We start from the raw sequence: 19,770 nt of genomic DNA on the forward strand, positions 1-19,770 counted from the left end.
ATTCATTTGCTGCCTGTGGTCAGAACTGGCTGGAAGCAGACTAGCCATCCTTGGGAAATAATCCCCAAAGCTGATCCTCCCTGTAAGGTGGCAGGGGGATTCTGAGAAGCCCTCCCTCGGCCCCGTATTGGGCCATCTATTTCAGTGTGATCTCTGCCACTGCCTCTCACCGAGCCCCAGCATCTTCCTGTATATAGTGATTACACCCTCTCTGCTCTGGTGAGGCCCCTGCAAGGGCAGATTGAATGAGACCCTGAATGTCGATAGATGTTCCTGCCGAGGCTCTCCCTGCATTCCTGAGTGAGAGGGCAGGCCTCCCCCTCTGACTGGCACTGCTCCCAGGCCTGCCTTGGTTGCCTGGCAACAGCTCTGCGTCTCTAGCTGAGAGCACACTATGGCAGCCAAGAGGGTAGTGGTGTACCGGAACGGGGACCCTTTCTTCCCAGGCCGCCAGCTGGTGGTCACTCAACACCGCTTCCCCACCCTGGAGGCCTTCCTCAGCGAGGTGACATCAGCTGTGCAGGCCTCACTGGCCGTGCGCGCCCTATACACTCCTTGTCATGGCCACCCTGTCACTGACCTGGCCGACCTGCAGAACGGAGGGCAGTATGTGGCTGCTGGCTTCGAACGATTCTGCAAGCTCCAGTGAGTAGCTGGGGCTGGTCAGAGTGTAGGGAGGGAGGTAACAGCAATAGCACGTTCAGAATGTACTAGGTATGTGCAGACACTTCAGACGTTTAAATGCAGCAACCCTATGAAGGGGTGGTCTCGTCCCCATTCTTTAGAAAGGGGACATCAAGACAATGAAGTTAAGTAACAAATAGTGGAGCCACAGTCCAAGCTGAAGTCTGACACTGATGTTTGTCCATCACAGGACCAGCCTGTGAGAAGGAAAACCTCCTGCAGGCTGAGCCCCTTTTACCAAAGGCTCTTCCTCCGAATCAGAAAATTTCTGAGATACAGTAGGATGCTTAATGAACTAGTTTCTCTCAACCTTTCATCTTACGGTTTGTGTCAACCTGACTCAGGACACTAAGGCAGGTTCAAGTGCCAGCGTCTGTTTCTGGACTGAAATGACAGACTGTTCCAATGGGAAGGGATGGCTGGTGAGCTGGGCCCCAGCCCCCAGCTCTGGCATCTACAAGGCTTCCCAAGATGACCTGTGACCTATCTGTCCTTTCAGCTACTTGCCCCCTGGAGGGAAGGATCTAGGTGGGAAAAGCAGCAGACTACCAGTAAGTCTTCCCACCCCTCCTGGGATTGCCTCCAATTTCATCTGGGAAGCCAGGGGCCTTGGCAAGGGCAGGACCTGCCAGTCTCCTGGCAGCAGTCTCCACGCCTACTCTGGAACAGCTACTATGCTTCCTGGGTGTGAGACTTCAAGACACTATCCCTTGCTCCCTTCCCAGCCTTTCACTTTATCTCCAGGCTGTGGTCCCCAAAGGAAAGGGAGCTGTAAAACACATGGGCAGGGGGTGATGAGAACGTGACTTAGGAAGTTAGAAGAACCCTTTGGTGAAGATATGACCAGTACCATCCCTTCTTGCCGCATCTGCCCCAATCAGGTTCCTTTCCCTCACCCTACCTGCCTTGGACTGGCCCACCCTAACCAAAGGCCTCAACTCTCACCTGACTTGGGTTTTAGTGTTGTCCTGTGACTCAGCACCCAGGTGACGGGGCCCTTGGATGGAGGCTGCCTGCAGGTGCCCCCTGCTATATCCAGTAAGTGCTCGTGTCCGGAGCAAGGGCATACATTTCTGTCGCAGTGAGACCGAGAAAATGTGAGTGGGTTTATTCCAGCAGCCCATGGTCCCTGGTGGGAACATAAAAAGTCCAACATGCTTGATGGGTGAAAATGGACCAATGCACTGGCTGGTTCTTGAACCATCTTCTGACCCCTGTGCCACCCTTTTTCCTTTCACACATAGGAAGTTCTGGGGACCCTCCCCCTTACCAGGCTGCTCTTTGTCCCAGTGTGTTCAGGAATGGGGACCTGTTAAGTCCCCCATTTGGGCTGAAGCTGTCCCAGGCTGCCAGCGAGGACTGGGAAACGGTGCTGAAGCTCCTGACGGAGAAGGCCAAGTTACAGAGTGGGGCTGTGTGCAAGTGAGTATGGGGACTGGAGAAGCCCAAAAGTCTCCAAAGGGAGCCTCCTTACTGGTTTCGACTGTCCTTGAGGATGAAAAGGCAAAAGGAAAGCACATTTCCCTCAATGGGATTTCTTTCTGTGCCACAGGCAGAGGCCCCTCCAGCCCAGCTCTCTTGGAGCCAGGGCAGAGCCTGGGGACTGGCCCTGGTGCCCACAGGACAAGTAGCCAAAGGATACCCTGGAATAGCTGTACCCACCCCCTCATAATCTGCCAAATATGAAGAGGCATCTTGTCCTCCGCTCACCTCTCTCCCCCAGACTCTGCACCTTGGAAGGCCTCCCGTTGTCAGCAAGGGAGGCTCTGGTGAGCGGCCGTTACTATGTGGCTGTTGGAGAAGATGAATTCAAGGCCCTCCCCTACCTGGAGCTGCTGGTGCCTAACCCCTCACTGCCCAGGGGCTGCTGGTATGTATGTGTGAGGGGGCGCGGGGGTTGGGGGGGTAGCTGGTTAGAGCGAGGAAGCCGCCCTGACCCCATGTCCTCTTCTGCCTACTACAAGCTTTTCCTTTTTCATTGCAGGCATCCTCGAGACCGAAAGTCTAGGCCCCACAAGCAGGGGGTAGGTGACGTGTGAGGCCAAAGGGAGCGAGGGGAGGAAGGAGAGTGACTGGCTGACTCCCCCTGCAGCTCAGGCTCTGCCCTTACCTCACTGCATCCTCTCAGTAATCGTGTGAAAGAGAGATTATTATTCCCATTTCCCAGAGGAGAGACTGAAGTTCAAAGGAGTGAAGTAATTTGTTCAGGGTGACACAGTAATTGAGTGGTAGGGGCCAGACCAGACCCTGATCGGAAAGTCAGCTCATCCAGGCTCTATGAGGAACTTCAGGACTCTGACTTCCTGGACCTAATGCCTGCTCGCCAGGTTCAGTGCCGACAGAGAGAAGTGGTATATCTGGCACAGCAGAGTCTACAGGAGCTTATCTCCCGTGAGATGAGCCACTGAGCATCCAACGGGGGCTAGGGAGACTCGGTCTGGTTTCGCTGGCCTTCTTTCTTTTTTTTATATATACATATATTTTTATTGATTTGAGAGAGGAAGGGAGAGGGAGAGAGAGAGAGAGAGAAACATCAATGATGAGAGAGAATCATTGATCGGCTGCCTCCTGCACACCCTGCACTGGGGATCGAGCTCACAACCCAGGCATGTTCCCTGACCAGGAATCAAACCCAGGCCTCTTCAGTCCACAGGCCGACGCTCTATCCACTGAGCCAAACCAGCTGGGGCTCCCTGGGCTTCTTGAGTGCCAGGCACCAGCTACTCTGTTCTTGGATAAGGCAGCCTGATGGGAAGAGGGAGCAGGGAGGGAGGATGCAGGCTTTGAAGATGGACGGCATCTCCTCTCAAGCTACCACAGGCACCAGGGCATTCAAGCCTGGACTGGGAGTAGAGAAGGTAAGAACAACCAGTGCCTGTGGCCCAAGCACTGTGTTCCCTCTACAGGCCCATGGCCACAGGACACACACAACCCAACCCTCTCCAACGAAACCAAGCCAAATTGAGCCATCTGCTTTCTATGCCAGACCCCCACAGGCTACTCAGCCAAGAAGCCTGCTCCCCGCGCTCTCATTCCCATCAGGTGAGGGGCCCCTGGACCGAGACTCTTCTCAGCCACCTTCTCACTGGAACAGGGGAGGTCCCTGCTGCTGTGGGGATGGTCCATGGGGGCATAACGCCCAGGTACAGAGCTAGCCCTGACCTCGGCAGAGCTGTCTCCCACGTGCATATCCAGTCCCTTTGTCTGTCTGTCTGTCTCTATTAAGCCTCACCTGAGGATTTGTTTGTTTTGTTTTTGTTTTTTAATTGATTTGAGAGAGGAAGGGAGAGGGCGAGAGATACATCAATGATGAGAGAGAATCACTGGTGGGCTGCCTCCCGCGTGCCCCACACTGGGGATGGAGCCCACAACTCAGGCATGTGCCCTGACTGAGAATCAAACCGCGACCTCCTGGTTCATAGGTCGATGCTCAACCACTGAGCCATGCCAGCTGGGCTGAGGATTTGTTTTTTTGTTTTTTTTTTTTTTTTTCTTTTTTTTTTTATATATTTTATTGATTTTTTACAGAGAGGAAGGGAGAGAGATAGAGAGTTAGAAACATCGATGAGAGAGAAACATCGACCAGCTGCCTCCTGCACATCCCCCACTGGGGATGTGCCCGCAGCCCAGGTACATGCCCTTGACCGGAATCGAACCTGGGACCTTTCAGTCCGCAGGCCGACGCTCTATCCACTGAGCCAAACCGGTTTCGGCAGGATTTGTTTTTTATTGATGTTTAGAGAGCAGAAGGGAAAGAGAGAGACATAAACATTGATATGAGAGAGAAACATCGATTGGTTGCCTCCCATCCCCAACCAGAGATGGAACCCAAAACCTAAATATGTGACCTGACCAGGAATCAAACCCACAGCCTTTTGGTGAACGGATGATGCTCCAACCAATGAAGCTACCCAGCCAGGGCCAGTCCCTTGTCTCTTTACGAGGACTTGGCATATGGAAAGAAGTACATGGAAACTCAAAGAAATGAGTCTTCAGGGGTAGGATTTGGGAAGGACGGGGGTGGGGGCCAAAGTCCTGCTTCTGAAGTACCCTGCCATCCTCGGAGGTAATGAGGAGCAAGGCTCAGGGGAGGGGAAGGGCTAGTAGAGAAGATCAAGGGAAAGAATGTTCAGGGCTCAGCCTGAGCATCAGCCAATGCTGTCCCCTCATCAGGAGTGTATGGGGCTCCCCACCCAAGGAAGGAAACAGAAGGGGCCCAGGAAGTAGCAGATGATACAGACACCTGGACAGAGGAGCCCTTGGATCAGGTGGGCTGGGGCTGGAAGCAGTGTGCTGGGACAGGAGGGGTTCTGAGCTGGATGGAGACTGTCAGCCCTGCATCCCAGGATCAGTTCTTCCCCCTGTGACTCTGAGCAGATCTCCTAACCTCTCAGAGCCCACTTCCTACCTTGTTAAATGAGAGGCAAATCCTAATTTCTAAAGTCTCTTCCTTTCCTGGGATTGGGACACTCGGCTGAGGGCCGGACACTGGACGTGGGATGCTAATGGTCCACTCCGTATGGCTTTCCTCCTCCCCCAGAGGACAGCACAGATAGTGGACGAGGCCCTGCCCCTGGAAAGCCAGCCTGGAGCTGGGGCAGCTAGCTCCACCTCAGACCCTGCTCCTCCATCTTGAGAGCCACAGCCCCAGCCAGGAACCGGGACCACCACTCTGCAGCCACACTTTATCCTCAGCCCCAGCAGCCTGTTCTAGAGGAGCTAGTGCCTCCCCTGGGCTTGTAGAATATGCTTCAGCCCCCTCAGCCCCTACCCAGTCTTCTGCTTCTAAGCTCACAGCCCCGTCTTCCTTTGCTTGCTGAGCAGAGTATCCCTGGCCACAGAGGTCATTTCCTCTGGGGTTCTCTGGCCAGAGAAAGGGGTAGCCAACTGAGCTTGGGAGAGACCACAAACTTGGGAGTGGGTCTGTCACAATAAAAGAATACTAACCTCGTCTGTTTACTACAGATTTATTACGGGCTACTACTCGCCAGGCATTACGCCAAACGCTGGTTAGGCAGTGCTGGGCTCACAGGTGTCTTATCTATTTGAGAGGGGCAGACATGCAAGGCTAACAGACAGCTTATCTCCCCTACATCTGCCATTCTGAGGCACCTCCCTCCCCTCAGTTCCCCTGCTGGTAGCCAAGGCGTTCTGAGTCCTGGAGGCCTCCTGCTTGCATTTCTGGCTTAAAGACTAGAGCTGGCCCTTGCAGTGCAGCTGGGGCTCTGAAGTCCATTGACCCTGCTGCTGTGAGAGTCAGAACAGACCATAGTGACAGCTGCCGGGCTGGGGGACTCATGTGACAGCAGGAAGAGAGCTGCTGGGGCCCAAAGGTTGCTGAGGTTGAGTGTGAAGTTTCTTGTGCTAAATCCTAGCCGTTGAATAGCTCTTGAATGTTACAAAACCCTTTCACTCTTGTTCTCTTATTGTGATCCTCGAGGTAGTAATTATCCCCATAAGAGATGAGGAAGCTGAGGCTAAGATGGAAGTGCTAGGTCCATCGCCCGCACCTCATGGCCCAAGGGGCTTCCTGGAGAGAGCAGAGCTGGAGGGTGGCGTTGGCCCACTCAAAGGGCAGACGGTTGTCCCTGGGTCTTGCTCACTGAGCTTGTGATGCAGAGTGTAATTCCTGCCGTGGTGAGCACCATGCCTGCAAATGTTCCTGGGATAATGGATAGAAATCGAGGGGCTCTAAGCCCAGCCATGCCATGGAAGCTGGTGCAGGGCTGGGGGAAGGTCCTTTCCTCACCCGCCCATGAACTGACACAGGGGTGTCAAGGCCCAAGTAGCTGCTTCCCACACTTACAGTAGCCTGACTTACGTTTTCCACCAATATCTTCTCCCAGGACCTTTCCAACAATCAGTGTGAAGACGATGGACAGGGAGTTACTGATGGGCACAGCCAGAGTTAGATCTGAATGATCAAATTAAAAAAGAAATCACTGAGATGCAAAAAAAAATGTCTTTCTAAGCACAAAGCACTGTCATTTTATCATCAAGACAGGCTTTTTTAAAATTTTTTTTGATTGATTTTTAGAGGGAGAGGAAGAGGTAGATGAAACACTGGCCACCTCCTGCACACCCCCTTACTGGATATTGAGTCCACAACCCAGGCATGTGCCCTGACCAGGAATCAAACCAGTGCACAGGATGATGCCCAACCAACTACCAACTGAGCCACACCCGTCAGGGCTAGACAGCTTTTATTAAAAACGTATCTCATGACTCCGTATCTCAGATGAAGTCACAGTAAAGCTCAGGATTCAAACCCAGGTTTCCTGATTCCAAATTTGTTCTCTCAGGATTCCAGCATGAAGACCTGAGCTACAAGGTATGGGACCACCCTGGTTTGCTGATAAGTATGAGATCTCTGCACTCAAAGAGAGCTCCTGAGACCTCAAGGACATCGGGCCAGACAGACACCCAAAACTCAAAGGATGCAGCAGAATGACTGCAATAACACCTACCAAACATTTATTCAGCACATGTTATGTGCTAGGTGCATTGTGTATATATCTCACTTAATCTTCAAAACAACACTGCAAGAAGAGCATTATCATGTCTTTGCATAGATAAAGGAAACAAGGCTCAAAAAGGTCACATAGCCCTGGCCAGTTTGGCTCAGTGGAGAGAGTGTCAGCCTGCAAACTGAAGAGTCACAGGTTCGATTCTGGTCAAGGGCACATGCCTGGGTTGCAGGCTCAATCCCTCACAGGGGGCATGCAGAAGGCAGCCAATCAATGATTGTCTCTCATCATTGATGTTTCTATCTATCTCTCTCCCTCTCCCTCTCTGAAATCAATAAAGACATTTTTTTTTTAAAAAAAAGGTCATATAAATTGAGGCACATTGAGGATTTAAATCAAGGTCTGCCTAACTCCAAAGCTGTCCCTTACTAAACTAATGGATATGAACAACCCAAAACAGCAGGTGAAGCACATTTTGTTTCTGTTTCAGCTCTGGCTCAGGCCTTATGGAGTTAAGGAAGAGAAAAAGACAGGGTTGGACTTTACATAGAGGTCACCAGAGCTCAGGATCCCTTCCTTAGTTTTGAAGTTCCAAGGAACTGACTCCCAATAAACAAACTGGAAAAAGACTAATGAAGTTAATAACACTGTTAACTTAAAATGTTATTAACTTAAATTTTGTACACTTAAAATTTGCTAAGACGGTAAATTTCATGTTAAGTGTTGTCACACACTACCAAAACAAAACACTAATGGATAAATCAGAAGCTGAGTTACTTGTTGACAACAAGATTCACAACTGCCAGGCAGACTGGGATGCTCATGTGGGCTCCTTAGCACATTCTTTCCCAGCACCTCCAGGCCTCACCTGCTCCAGGTAGAGGAGGAAAGAACTGTCTTGCTCCTCAGCCCCTCCAAGGCCCCACTACAGCATTATCCATCCAAGAAACTGGCACAACTCCTACCTACTCAGAGCTGCTTCCTTTGGTTAACACACCTTCCACTGGATGCCATGCCTGCTAAGGACTGGTCTGCAACAGTAGATGGGAGAGGGAAGCAACCTGGCCAATGGAGCAGCAAGGGCACTGGAGTGAGGCAGACACTGGTTTCCCTGTGTAATCTTGGTTAAGTCACACAGACACGCTGAGCCTGTTCCCCACATGTAAAACAGTGATAGCAAGAGAACATCTTACAACAGATGTTATCTTGTAAGATGAAATATGATAATGCATGTATAGTCCCTGGATAAAGTAGATGCTTAATAGTGATCGCTATTCTGATCTTTAGAATGGGCGGATGTTAAAGGATAGAGGTAGAGTAGATGATGAGAATCAGATCCTAAAGCTGCAATTTGCTCAAAATTTGGTAAATGGCTCCGTGCCATCAGCTGGCCAAAGGGTTTAGCATTCTTGGGCCCCGGGGAGTGCCAGAGGCATTCAAACTTTCTTTTAAATGAAGCATTATGACCCCTGGCCGGTGTGGCTCCGTTGGTTGGGCATTGCCCCACACATCGAAAGGTTGCCGGTTTGATTCCTGGTCAGGGCACATGCCAGCGTTGTGGGCTCAATCCCTGGTAGGGGGTGTGCAGGAAGCAGCGGATCGATGTTTCACTTTCACATCAGTGTTTCTCTCTCTCTCACTCTGCCTCTCTAAAAATAAATGAAAAATATATTTTTAAAATGAAGCTTTATGAGAAGCTCAAAATGTAAAACAGATGCAAGTGGAGTGGCTCTAGCTGAAGCCGAGGTGGCAGGTCTGGAGGTTAGCCTATCCCCTCACCCCCGGTTTCTGAGGGGTTCCCCAAAGTTACTTGGGGCCCAAACTCCCCTCAGGTCCCTGGAGGGCCTGGTGAGCCTCCGGGGAGGTGAAGCTACAACAGGGAGACTTCTCATAGCAAAGTTCAAAAGCATAAACTTTAGGTAACATATGGCTTCAAATCCTTCTACACTGGCATGCTATGTGGGACAAAGACAGATAAAATAAGTTGCAAAACGAACCCTCCTTTTTCCTCTGCTGCTGCACAAACCAACCTTAGCGCCTGTCAGTGTACTCATAACCAGCCCACTGTGCCCCTACGGCTCAGAGAAGAGGGTGCAAAGAGAAAACCGGAGATGGTGGGCTCACCCGCACTCATGGAAACAAGGTGTTGCAGGCACCCTCCCCAAAGTGACTCTAAGCACAGCAGTTCTAAGCCAGAGACCCACCTGTTGATGCCAAGGTGAAGTAGTAGAGAAGGGAGCCACACTGGTTGAGGAAAAAGGGCACCAGGTACTGGAAACAGAAGAAATCCAAAGTCAGTGTGATTGCGTGACTGAGCAGCGCTGCCTTCTTTGAGCTTCTAGATGAGCCTTTCCCCGGAGGGAGGAATGCTGTAAGGACCCAGGGAGCACTAAGCCCTCCGAAAACCAGCCCCCGCGCCCGCAGTGTACTCATAACCAGCCGGCGGGGCCCTGCAGCTGAGAAGAGGGTGCAAAGAGAAAACCAGAGACAGTGGGCGCGCCTTCACGCATGGAAACCAGCTGTTGCAGGCATCCTCCCCAAAGTGCGGGAGGCAGAGGGAAAGTTCCGGACTGAACCCTGGGCCCCTGCCCCGAATGCCCTCTCCCTCAGCGCCGCTCGTTCGCATCCTCCCATCCTGCAATTCCCCTGGCTCCAGCCCCTTCCTCTAATCAGCATTGATCTGCACCTCTCTCGGCCCTCAGCCCTGAGAGGCGGCCGTGTGTCTTCTCTTTGCCACAAACCTAGACTGGCAGTGCTGGGGTCAGAGGAAATCCCCCACGGCCTTCCTTATCCTCCCTCCCCAGGGACAATGTGAACCCCAAGACTTCCCTCTGTCCATCCTCACCCGAGGATATTTTTCTTTGACTTTTATTTTTTTTTAATATATTTTTATTGACTTCAGAGGTCATTCACAGACGCACCTCAATATTGAGGAAGAGGGTCTTCATCTCCTGCAGCAACTGCCGGAGCCAGGTCCGCTCGTGGACGTGCCGCAGGCGGGAGGAGGCCCGCTTCAGCAGCGGCTGGGTGCCGCCCCACAGCGCGGCCACGAGCACCAGAGCCAGCACCTGCCCTGGACCAAGAGGCGAGTGAGCCTCTCCCCGCCCCCAAACGGCCGCGCGCCGGGCCCAGCCAGCTTCCGGCCCCCCATGCCTAGCTCGCCGCCCCCAAAGCCCCCTCCGCTCCCCGACGTCCCGGGTGCGACTGGCGGGTAGGCAGACCCGGAAGCCGGGGAGATGGACCCAGGAGCCGGGATTTGGGGCTGTAGCGGGGGTCTGAGCTGGTGAGGAACGTGGAAAGGGGGACAGGAACTCTGGGGTGAGGGGCTCAGATGGGCGGGGAGTGGGTGTGAGAAGCCCACAAAGGGGATGGGCCGCCTACACACCGAGAGACGCCGCCATGGCAACGCCGCACCTTCCACTTCCGGGAATGAAAGGGCGGAGACCCATAAACCGGAAGTGGAGCCAAAGCGTCTTCCGGTCCTAGTCACGTTGCTTTTTTTCCTGGTGTCACCGCGGGGATGGTGAGTTCCACGGGTGGGAGATGCTGTCGTGGGGGGCCGGGGCGGGGGCGAGTGCGGATTCTGGGCGCTGACACCCCCGTCCTGTCCCCACAGAAGCCGATCCTGCTGCAGGGCCATGAGCGGTCCATCACGCAGATTAAGTACAACCGCGAGGGCGACCTTCTCTTCACGGTGGCCAAGGACCCTGTGAGCTGCGTCCCGAGGGCTGGCGGGCGGGACCCTTCTGAGGGGCCCGGGAGGGGCGGTCGTTTCGCCTGGGTGATGGGTGGACACGCCAGTTCTGCCGCGAGCGGGGACCCGAAGAGAACCCCGTTCTAAGAAGTAGGGAACGACCAGCCTTTTCTACCGGGAAAGGGGCTAGAACTCAGTTGGTGGAAGGAGGGCGTAGCTGGAGGAAGCAAAGCCAGAGACCCGTGGTGGAAGGGGCGGGACGAGGAGTTCGTCCAGGGGCCGGGAAGAGACCATTCTGGGGGAGAACACAGCTGTGCTGCCAGGATAGGGAAGCCACTTGTAGAGGGGAAGGCGGATCCTTGGGCAGCGAGGGACACCTGGGACTTCATGGAGGCGTCCCTGGTCTTATTTCAGTCAGGTCTCTGGGCCCGGCCTGCCCAGAAGAGTGCAAACAGCCCCTCACACGACTGCCTTTTATGAAGTAGTTCATGAAGGCGGGGCCTGGAGCAGGCCTGCCCTCAGGCTGGCCTAGACTGTAGGGAAGATTTCACCACAGGAGACCGGATGGGTTTGAGAATATGTTTGTTCATGCTGGGGGCAGCGAAGCAAAAGAAGAAATTAGGGTAGAAGAAACAACGGTGAGAGCCTAGGTGCTCTGCTTTGGCTCTCTAGCTACGTTCCAGGAAAGAAGTGAGCCAGGGCAGGCTGCTGCTGGCTCACTAGAAAGTGGGAGGAGAGGGGGGCCTGGAGATAGGATCAGGGGGTGAGCCGCTGCCCACTGAGCTCCTGGCTGCAAGTCTCCTGGGGACCCTTAGAAATTAAAAGTTCAGCCGGGCCGTGGTGGGTCAGTGGTTGAGCATCCACTGATGGACCAAGAGGTCACGGGTTTGATGCCCTGTCAGGGCACATGCTGGGGTTGGAGGCTCTGTCCCCAGTGGGGCGTTCAGGAGGCAGCCCATGGATGTTTGTCTCTCATGATGTTTCTATCGCTCTGTCCCTCTCCCTTCCTCCCTCTCTAAAATCAATAATAACATTTTTTTTAGAAGAAAGAAAAGCCAAAACCGGTTTGGCTCAGTGGATAGAGCGTCGGTCTGCGGACTGAAGGGTCCCGGGTTCGATTCCGGTCAAGGGCATGTACCTGGGTTTCGGGCATATCCCCAGTGGGAGGTGTGCAGGAGGCAGCTGATCGGTGTTTCTCTCTCATCGATGTTTCTGGCTCTCTGTCTCTCTCCCTTCCTCTCTGTAAAAAATAAAAAAAAAAAATTTAAAAAAAAAAAAAAAAAGAAAGAAAGAAAGAAAGAAAAAGTTCATGCCCAGGAAGAGAGAGACATGGGTGTGCTCCAGAGCATGCCCCCACTGAGTCTTTGTCCTGAGGGCTTTTTATGTTCTGCGGGTGAGGATCTTAGGGGAGCGTTTCAGTAGAATATTCATCAGCTTTCCAGGTGCATTTTTAATATGCTGATGCATTAAACTGAGTATAGAGGGGAGTTTTGGGTTATTGGTCTGTTTAACTTTTATCTACGTCTATCTGGCTTTAATGGGATTTTTGTTACTTGTTCCCCAACCTCCTCTGTCTTTGGGGTTAGCTGGCACAAAGGGCATTATTTGGGCCTTTGTTCTCTGTTTCCCCAGGCTATGTGTTTTAAGCTATTGTATGTAATTTAAGCTTTGTATTTTCTGATTGGGGAGGAGAGGTGTAAACCATTAACTCTCAATTGTCCTTGGTTAGGGAAGATAAGGTCTTGCAACCACAAGCTGGCTGTAAGCTGCCCAAGCTGTTGGGCCTTGTTTAACTTTCTTGTCTCAGTTCCCCCATTCCACTTGCCCAGGAATTTTCCTAGCTTCTTACTGTCCAGCCCCGGTACCTCCATATGGAGAAAGTGAACAGTAGAGGCTAATCCTGGGGTCTCTAAAGCCAAACAGACTTGATTTGAATCCTAACTCCTGCATCCACCAGCGTGACTTTGAGGATGTCATTTGACCTTTCTAAACTTCAAGTTTCCCTTTTCGTAAAATATGGGTACTAGTAGCCCCTCCCTGGTGGGGTTGTCTTTAGAATTAAATGATATCATTCAAGTAAACACTGTAGCACAGAACCTGATGCTAATGAGTGCCTCTTGAATGTTAGTCACTTTTATTCTAAATTCCTTAGACATCACTTTATTAGAATAGCCTCCCTATCCTTTGAAGAAGGCATTATTGTCATGGCCATTTTACAGATGGGAACACTGAAGTTCAGAGAGGAGAAAAGCTGTATTTGAGAGAATACAGTGAGATAGTGGCAGAGCAGGGATTGAAGTGCAGGCTTCACTACTACCAGCAGCTCCCACTTGGACCGATCACCAAAGCTCCTGTTTTTCTTCAAGGGTTTAGGAGTCTGGGGGAGGGCTGGAAGCCTCCTGACTCCCCTGCCACTTACCTACGGGGAGGAAGAGAATCCAGGAGTTGATCTTTTTGCCAGCAATCTGCCAGTTCCCAAGAGATGAGCGGGAGAGGGCCAAATCCGACCTGGCTAGAGGCTGCTGAGGGTTCCTGGGGCAAAATAGGCAGCCATCACTCTGCCTGAGTGTGTGCTATCCTGTCACATTATCTTTGGCTCCTCCAGATTGTCAATGTGTGGTACTCTGTGAATGGGGAGAGGCTGGGCACCTACATGGGCCATACTGGAGCTGTGTGGTGTGTAGATGCTGACTGTATCCTTGTCTTTGCTCTGAGTTTATGTTCCCAGAGTTTGCCAGCAATAGAGAGGCTATTGATGTGGAGCTGGGAATTTGGGGTACGATTGTGGGTCTAGAGAATAATACCTGCCTCCTATTCCCAGTCTGTTCACTGGTTGGGGGAACATTTAGGACAAGTTCCATTTCTAGTTGAGAAGGTTAGAGTGCTCTGAGGTCAGAGAGGAAGAAGGGCTCTCTAGAGCTGAACAGGGAAGTGATTGAGTTGGGCTCAGGTGAACTTGGTCATGTTTCTTAACGCCTTCTTCAGGGGACACCAAGCATGTCCTCACCGGCTCAGCTGACAACAGCTGTCGTCTCTGGGACTGTGAAACAGGTAAGTCTGGATCATTCACTTTTTTAGCAAATGAGGACCTACAGTGTACTGTTTAAGCAAACGAGTTCTGGGGGTGGCGGGGGCGGCGCGGGGGGATGGAAGGGTGGCAACTGACTGCCTGGAATAGGATGGGAGCAGCTTAGGAAGATTTCCCAAGGCAAATGTCATATGAGCAGATACTTAAAGGATGAGAAAGAGTTCATCACTTTGACACGTGCAGGAATAAAAGCACGGCAAGGGTCGTGTCCAAGTAAACTGATCTAGTGGAGTTCCTGCTTCTTGGACACTGAAGTAAGACAGTGGAGCAGATGGGGCAGAGTAGGACCAGAACAGGCCTTGAATGCCAAACTCAGGAGCTTAGCTTTGTTCTGTCAGACTTGGCATGCTGAGGAGGTCCCTGAGCCGGGAAGAGTGGTCTGGGGTAACTTTTAGCAAGCTCTGGTAGCAGCGGGGAATCTTGGAAGAACTGAGACTAAAGATGGGATGCTATTAAGCTCCTCGGTCTAGTAAGTATTTACTGGGCACCCAGTTCTGTGCCAGTTCGCTGGGCACCGGGGACATGCAGAGAAATTAGGTCTTTGCTGTGGAGGAGCACATTCTGAGGAGGAGACAGGTGTCCTGCGCTCCACTATGAGCAGTGCCTCGTGAGCAGGATGTCTGAGGAGAGACTGGGGGGGAAAGTTGAGACTTGAGCCAAAGCATAGCAGTGAGGAAGAGGAGGATAGTGGGTTAGAGCCACTAGAGCAGGAGAAACAGTGAGAAATGATGATAGGCAAGGGGTGGCTCGGGCTCTGTCTGTCCCCAGGGAAGCAGCTGGCTCTACTCAAGACCAATTCAGCTGTCCGGACCTGTGGCTTTGACTTTGGAGGCAATATCATCATGTTCTCCACGGATAAGCAGATGGGCTACCAGTGCTTTGTGAGCTTCTTTGACCTGCGGGATCCGAGCCAGATTGGTAAGGACGGGGCCTAGGCTTGGGGTTGAGGTGAAGGGTGCAACTCCAAAGCCCACGGCCTGACATCTGCTGTCCCACACAGACAGCAATGAGCCCTACATGAAGATCCCTTGCAATGACTCCAAGATCACCAGTGCCGTTTGGGGACCCCTCGGGGAGTGCATCATTGCGGGCCATGAGAGTGGAGAGCTCAACCAGTATAGTGCCAAGGTAAGTGGCTGGCTGGGGCCCGTGCCCACTAGAATGATTCCCTACAAGAGGCAGGATTGCACAGTGGTTAAGAACGAGGGTTGGATTTAAATACAGACTTTACCCATTTGAGCTGTGCGATCTTGGGTAAGTTACATAACTTCCCTGAGCCTGTTTATCATAAAATGTTTCAAGAATCTAATATTAGGTATTTGAAAAACTTGTTACTTAGTTCTCAGGATCTGTTAATAATGATCACAACTAAGTATTTTACTGCTATCCCTGAGTTTCAGGGCCCTGCCCCAGGGGAGACAGACTGGCAAACAGCCAGCATGAGTCAGATTGTGAGTTCTGCCACCATAGAGGTCTCAGTCAAATGCAGAAAACGCCTTCTGTCACAGAGGAGGTGGCACAAACATTAAGTAACGGAGAACAAATGGAGCGTCACACAGGAAAGGAAGTACATTCCGAAGGCAAAGGGAGTAGCAGACACAGGCACAGAATGAAGGGAGTGTACGGGTTCTTCAGGAAATAGAGTCTGGTATCACTGGAATGTGGTATTGGGGAAGGTGGACAGAGTTTCCTTTATTTAATTTTATTTTTTTGTTAGGGACTAGATTTGAGTATCAGGAATTAAGGCGTGATTTTCCGTTAGAGAGTGGGATATCTTTAAATGGTTAGTGATGATCAGAGTTCCTCTTTAAAAAGCTTTTGCAGGCTACAGTTTGGAGAATGGACCTGAACTAAGCAATAGCCATGAAGATATGGGGTACTCAACGGTCAAGAGATAGTTAAGGGTGACATGAGGATGAAATGGGTCGGGGGAAGAAAGGATAAAACCCAGGCTGTCTGAGATTTCTGATTCAGGTACTTCCATTCCTGGTGAATGCTGGAATGTAATGCCATAAAGGTTAGTCAGTCACTCAGCAAGCACTGACTGTGGTCCACTAGGCACCAGGCCTACCTGCAGGAAGGAAACTGGAACCCAGGTCAAAGGCATAAATGATGCTTGATGCTGGCAAAAGTGGAGCTGATCTGTGCCCCGAGGTAGGCCAGATTGTAACGCTGATGTATGTTTCCCAAAATGTAGGAGACAGATACATCCCTACGATGTGCCCAAATTGATGGATGGGACAAAAATATATTCTTCCCTCAGAATAGATAAAAATAATTAAGGAAATGAATATTTTTTGAGGATCTGCTATGTGTGATGCTACTCCCTTTGCCTTCATCTAACAAATGTTTACAAGACATATGGCAGGCGCCTGTCAAAACCAAAGTCCACTAAATCATAGTCCCAATATCCTTACAGTGACCCTGGACAGTGGGCTTTTAGCACCCTTGTTTTCTAGATAGAAAAAATTGAGGCACAGAGAAGTACATTTAAGGACAAACTCAGCTCTGCTCTTTGTACTACCACAATCTAGCAGGTTGTGGGAAGGGAAAGCAGATGAAATGGCCCCTTGAGAAGACCTAAGAGAAGGCAGACAGGGCAGTCCTCGTGGACTGGAACCCAGCCCCTGGCAGGGGAGAGGGCTAAGCTGGGGCTCTCTGCCTCGTACTATTTGCCTGATCTCCCAGTCATACCACCTCTCTGAACCTTAGAGTATTCCTTTTAAAATTTCCGTTAAAGTATCCACTTCATAGGATTGTTGTGAGGATGAAATGAAGGAAGATGTTGGTAAGTGCTTGGCACAGTGCCTGGCAATTAGTAACTGTACAATAACTAGGTTGAAAAAAAGGGACAAATGGGAACTGCTCTACCATTATAATGTGATGATTAGCTAATAGGCCCATGGATTTGTCGCCATAAGCATGTGTTTTCCTAGATGGACTAGCAGTGTTTATGAAACTTGTACACATGGGCCAGGTGAAGATGTAGGCTTGGGCTTGGGAGAGGGAGTAAATGTTGATTCAGGGGTACGAAGGCAGTCCCAACCAAGACCTGTGGTCCCCTTGATGGGACAGGAAGCAGTGTCAATCCTGGCTGAGTAATGGGCTAGTGGGGCTGGGGCTGGTCAGGCTCACTCTTTTTCCTTCCCAGTCTGGAGAGGTGTTGGTGAATGTTAAGGAGCACTCCCGGCAGATCAATGACATCCAGTTATCCAGGGACATGACCATGTTTGTCACTGCATCCAAAGACAACACAGCCAAGGTGAGCCTGGGCAAGGGGTCTGGCAGAGCTCAACTTTCCCAACTTCCCCCAGGAAGTCTCCTTTTACAGATTCTACCCCCTTCCTCACCCCTCCACCCCCCCTCTCTCTCCAGCTCTTTGACTCCACAACCCTTGAACATCAGAAGACTTTCCGGACAGAACGTCCCGTCAACTCGGCTGCCCTCTCTCCTAACTATGACCATGTAAGGGAATCCCATCTATGCTTCCTGCTAAAGCCTCAGAATGCTTCCAGGATCTAGATGTTTGTCTAGCAGTTAAGATAGAATTCTGGGGGGAAATAGTGTCAGGCAAAAAGGTGATTCCCAGAGCATCAACAGGACTGAACAATTGAGATGCCCCAGGGATGGAGTAGGGGGTGGCTAAAGTACCAAATCTCTTTGTCCCTGCCCTTTGTATCCTCCCATCTGATGTGGGAGATAATAAGTTTATGGAGTGGGGAGGAAAACAGCAAAGGGGCTTGCCTGTCCTTTGGGCCTGTGTAGAATTTCTTCTTCTCTTCAGGTGGTGCTGGGCGGTGGTCAGGAAGCCATGGATGTAACCACAACCTCCACCAGGATTGGCAAGTTCGAGGCCAGGTAAAGGTGGAGGGAGCTCTTCCGCATGGAAATCCCATGGGGCATCCTTCATAATGGACACAAACCGAGTGACAAAGGAGACTGCCCTTATGTCTTTAGTTGTTAGAAAGTGCAGCCAGATTTGTGGCCCTCCTGTGACAAGTGTGTAATGCAGCAGTTAAGAGCATGAACTCTTGGGCTCAGTCAGATGCCCTGGACACATTCTTATATTTCTCTGACCCTAGTTACCCTTTGCTGTACAATGGGGACAGTGACAGTAAACTTCTCTCATAAAATGATGCAGATTAATAAGTGAGTTAATGCACTGCCCAGCACATGGTAAGGAAGAGTTAGCTGTGTGGGCCTAATCTTCCCCTAACTTAATGTTGTTCACATTCACTTCTCCTTGTCCCCGTTTCCCCACTTTATAGTTTGTGTTGGGGGTGATACCTCCAGAGTGTTTTGGAAGGAGATGGAGAGTGAATAAACTGCCCCTTCTCACCACCCTTTTTCCTCCAGGTTCTTCCATTTGGCATTTGAAGAAGAGTTTGGAAGAGTCAAGGGTCACTTTGGACCTATCAACAGTGTTGCCTTCCATCCTGATGGCAAGAGGTAGGGCCAGTGAAGGGAGCTGAGCTCAGCTTGGGCCTGGTCCCTGCCCCACAGGCCCACTCCGTGCCCCTTTCCCAAGCCCTGCCTCATAGGCCTGCCTCCTCAGAGCAGGCATCTGACCAGTCCCGCTTATCTCTTTGCAGCTACAGCAGTGGTGGTGAAGATGGTTATGTCCGCATCCACTACTTCGACCCACAGTACTTTGAATTTGAGTTTGAAGCTTAAGAAGCTGTGTCTCTATCCTGGCCAGGGAAAAGTTTCTGGTTTAGGGCTCACAGAAAGTTTTGGACTCTGAGAAATAATAAATTAGTTTGGAAATAAATGGATTCTGGTCAGATATTTTATGGGGTTTAATAATTTTCCCTTCTCAGTGTGACACCCCAGTGAGCTGCTATCCAGGCAAGGAGACCTTGATTATTTGGACCTCCCTACACTTTCTTTGGACACTTCAAACCTGGAAGTTCAGTATTACGAGCAAGGCTGGTTGCAGGCACCTTCATCCAAGGTCCGAAGGTGCTGTGGGCCTGGAGAGGTCTCAGGAACATCGCAGCCACTCTAGGAGATGCCAGCACTTAGGGCTGGGGCTCAAAGGTGCTGTGGGCCTGGAGAGGTCTCAGGAACATCACAGCCACTCTAGGAGATGCCAGCACTTAGGGCTGGGGCTCAGAGGCTGAAACCATTGGCTGAGAGCCTTCTGTCTTCTCATCTGTCACTATTTGCCACACCTCCCATGCTACCTCTGAAGGGGGAGGGGGGGACGTCCAGCACAGAAATAGGCAAGGAAGTTAAGCAGTGCCCATCCGGCTTGGCTCAGTAGATAGAGCATTGGCCTGGGAACCGCAGGGTCCTGGGTTCGATTCCTGTCAAGGGCATGCACCTCAGTTGTAGGCTCCTCCCTGGCCTGATCCCTGGTCGGCTCATGCAGGAGGCAACCAATCAATGTATTTCTCTCACATTGATCTTTTTCTCTGTCTTTCCCTATCTCTTCCACTCTAAAAATCAGTGGAAAATATCCTCGGGTGAGGATTTAAAATATATATATAAATATATATATGAATAAACAGTTTTGTATTCTGGGTAGGAGAGTAGTGCATCCTCCTCAAAGCACAGAAACTCACTTAGGACCTCCTCTGGTACTACCATCATCTGGAGACAGGGAATAGGTATAGCTGGGCAGGGGCTGGGACCTATACTGGGTGTGTGAGTGTGTGTGTGTGTGTGTGTGTGTGTGTGTGAGAGAGAGAGAGAGGAGGTTGTTCCTGGGAGGCAATTTTCAGTGTAATGTAAAGCAGTGCTTTTTTCCAGGAGATGGGGCCTCCAGGGTGTCATGAGCTCTGTCAGTGGGAGGGTGCAAGTGGGGACGTCTATCTGGCGGCATGGCTACCAGG

The 19,770-nt window shown here is 51.2% G+C and overlaps 3 protein-coding genes across 3 annotated transcripts; 2 read left to right on the plus strand and 1 right to left on the minus strand.

Moving 5' to 3' along the window:
- The first annotated feature begins 115 nt into the window (after positions 1-115).
- DCDC2B (doublecortin domain containing 2B) lies at positions 116-5,468 on the plus strand. Its single transcript, XM_036351828.1, has 9 exons — positions 116-645; positions 1,184-1,235; positions 1,646-1,722; positions 1,975-2,106; positions 2,408-2,554; positions 2,669-2,708; positions 3,591-3,726; positions 4,858-4,952; positions 5,225-5,468. The coding sequence occupies exons 1-9, from the start codon at positions 395-397 to the stop codon at positions 5,318-5,320; spliced, it is 1,026 nt and encodes a 341-aa protein (XP_036207721.1). The 5' UTR covers positions 116-394; the 3' UTR covers positions 5,321-5,468.
- Positions 5,469-5,634: 166 nt separating this feature from the next.
- On the minus strand, positions 5,635-10,615 carry TMEM234 (transmembrane protein 234). The gene is made up of 5 exons (XM_036351827.1): positions 10,537-10,615; positions 10,073-10,224; positions 9,356-9,422; positions 6,506-6,598; positions 5,635-6,346 (listed from the first exon to the last, which is right to left on the minus strand). Exons 1-5 carry the CDS (start codon positions 10,598-10,600, stop codon positions 6,252-6,254), a joined length of 471 nt encoding a protein of 156 aa, XP_036207720.1. The 5' UTR covers positions 10,601-10,615; the 3' UTR covers positions 5,635-6,251.
- On the plus strand, positions 10,516-18,704 carry EIF3I (eukaryotic translation initiation factor 3 subunit I). The gene is made up of 11 exons (XM_036351825.1): positions 10,516-10,674; positions 10,768-10,860; positions 13,451-13,538; positions 13,831-13,896; positions 14,702-14,851; positions 14,934-15,061; positions 17,085-17,195; positions 17,309-17,398; positions 17,718-17,791; positions 18,290-18,382; positions 18,526-18,704. Exons 1-11 carry the CDS (start codon positions 10,672-10,674, stop codon positions 18,605-18,607), a joined length of 978 nt encoding a protein of 325 aa, XP_036207718.1. The 5' UTR covers positions 10,516-10,671; the 3' UTR covers positions 18,608-18,704.
- Positions 18,705-19,770: the final 1,066 nt, after the last annotated feature.

The sequence above is a fragment of the Myotis myotis genome, unplaced genomic scaffold (genome assembly GCF_014108235.1).
Source record: "Myotis myotis isolate mMyoMyo1 unplaced genomic scaffold, mMyoMyo1.p scaffold_m19_p_2, whole genome shotgun sequence".
Lineage (NCBI taxonomy): Eukaryota > Metazoa > Chordata > Mammalia > Chiroptera > Vespertilionidae > Myotis > Myotis myotis.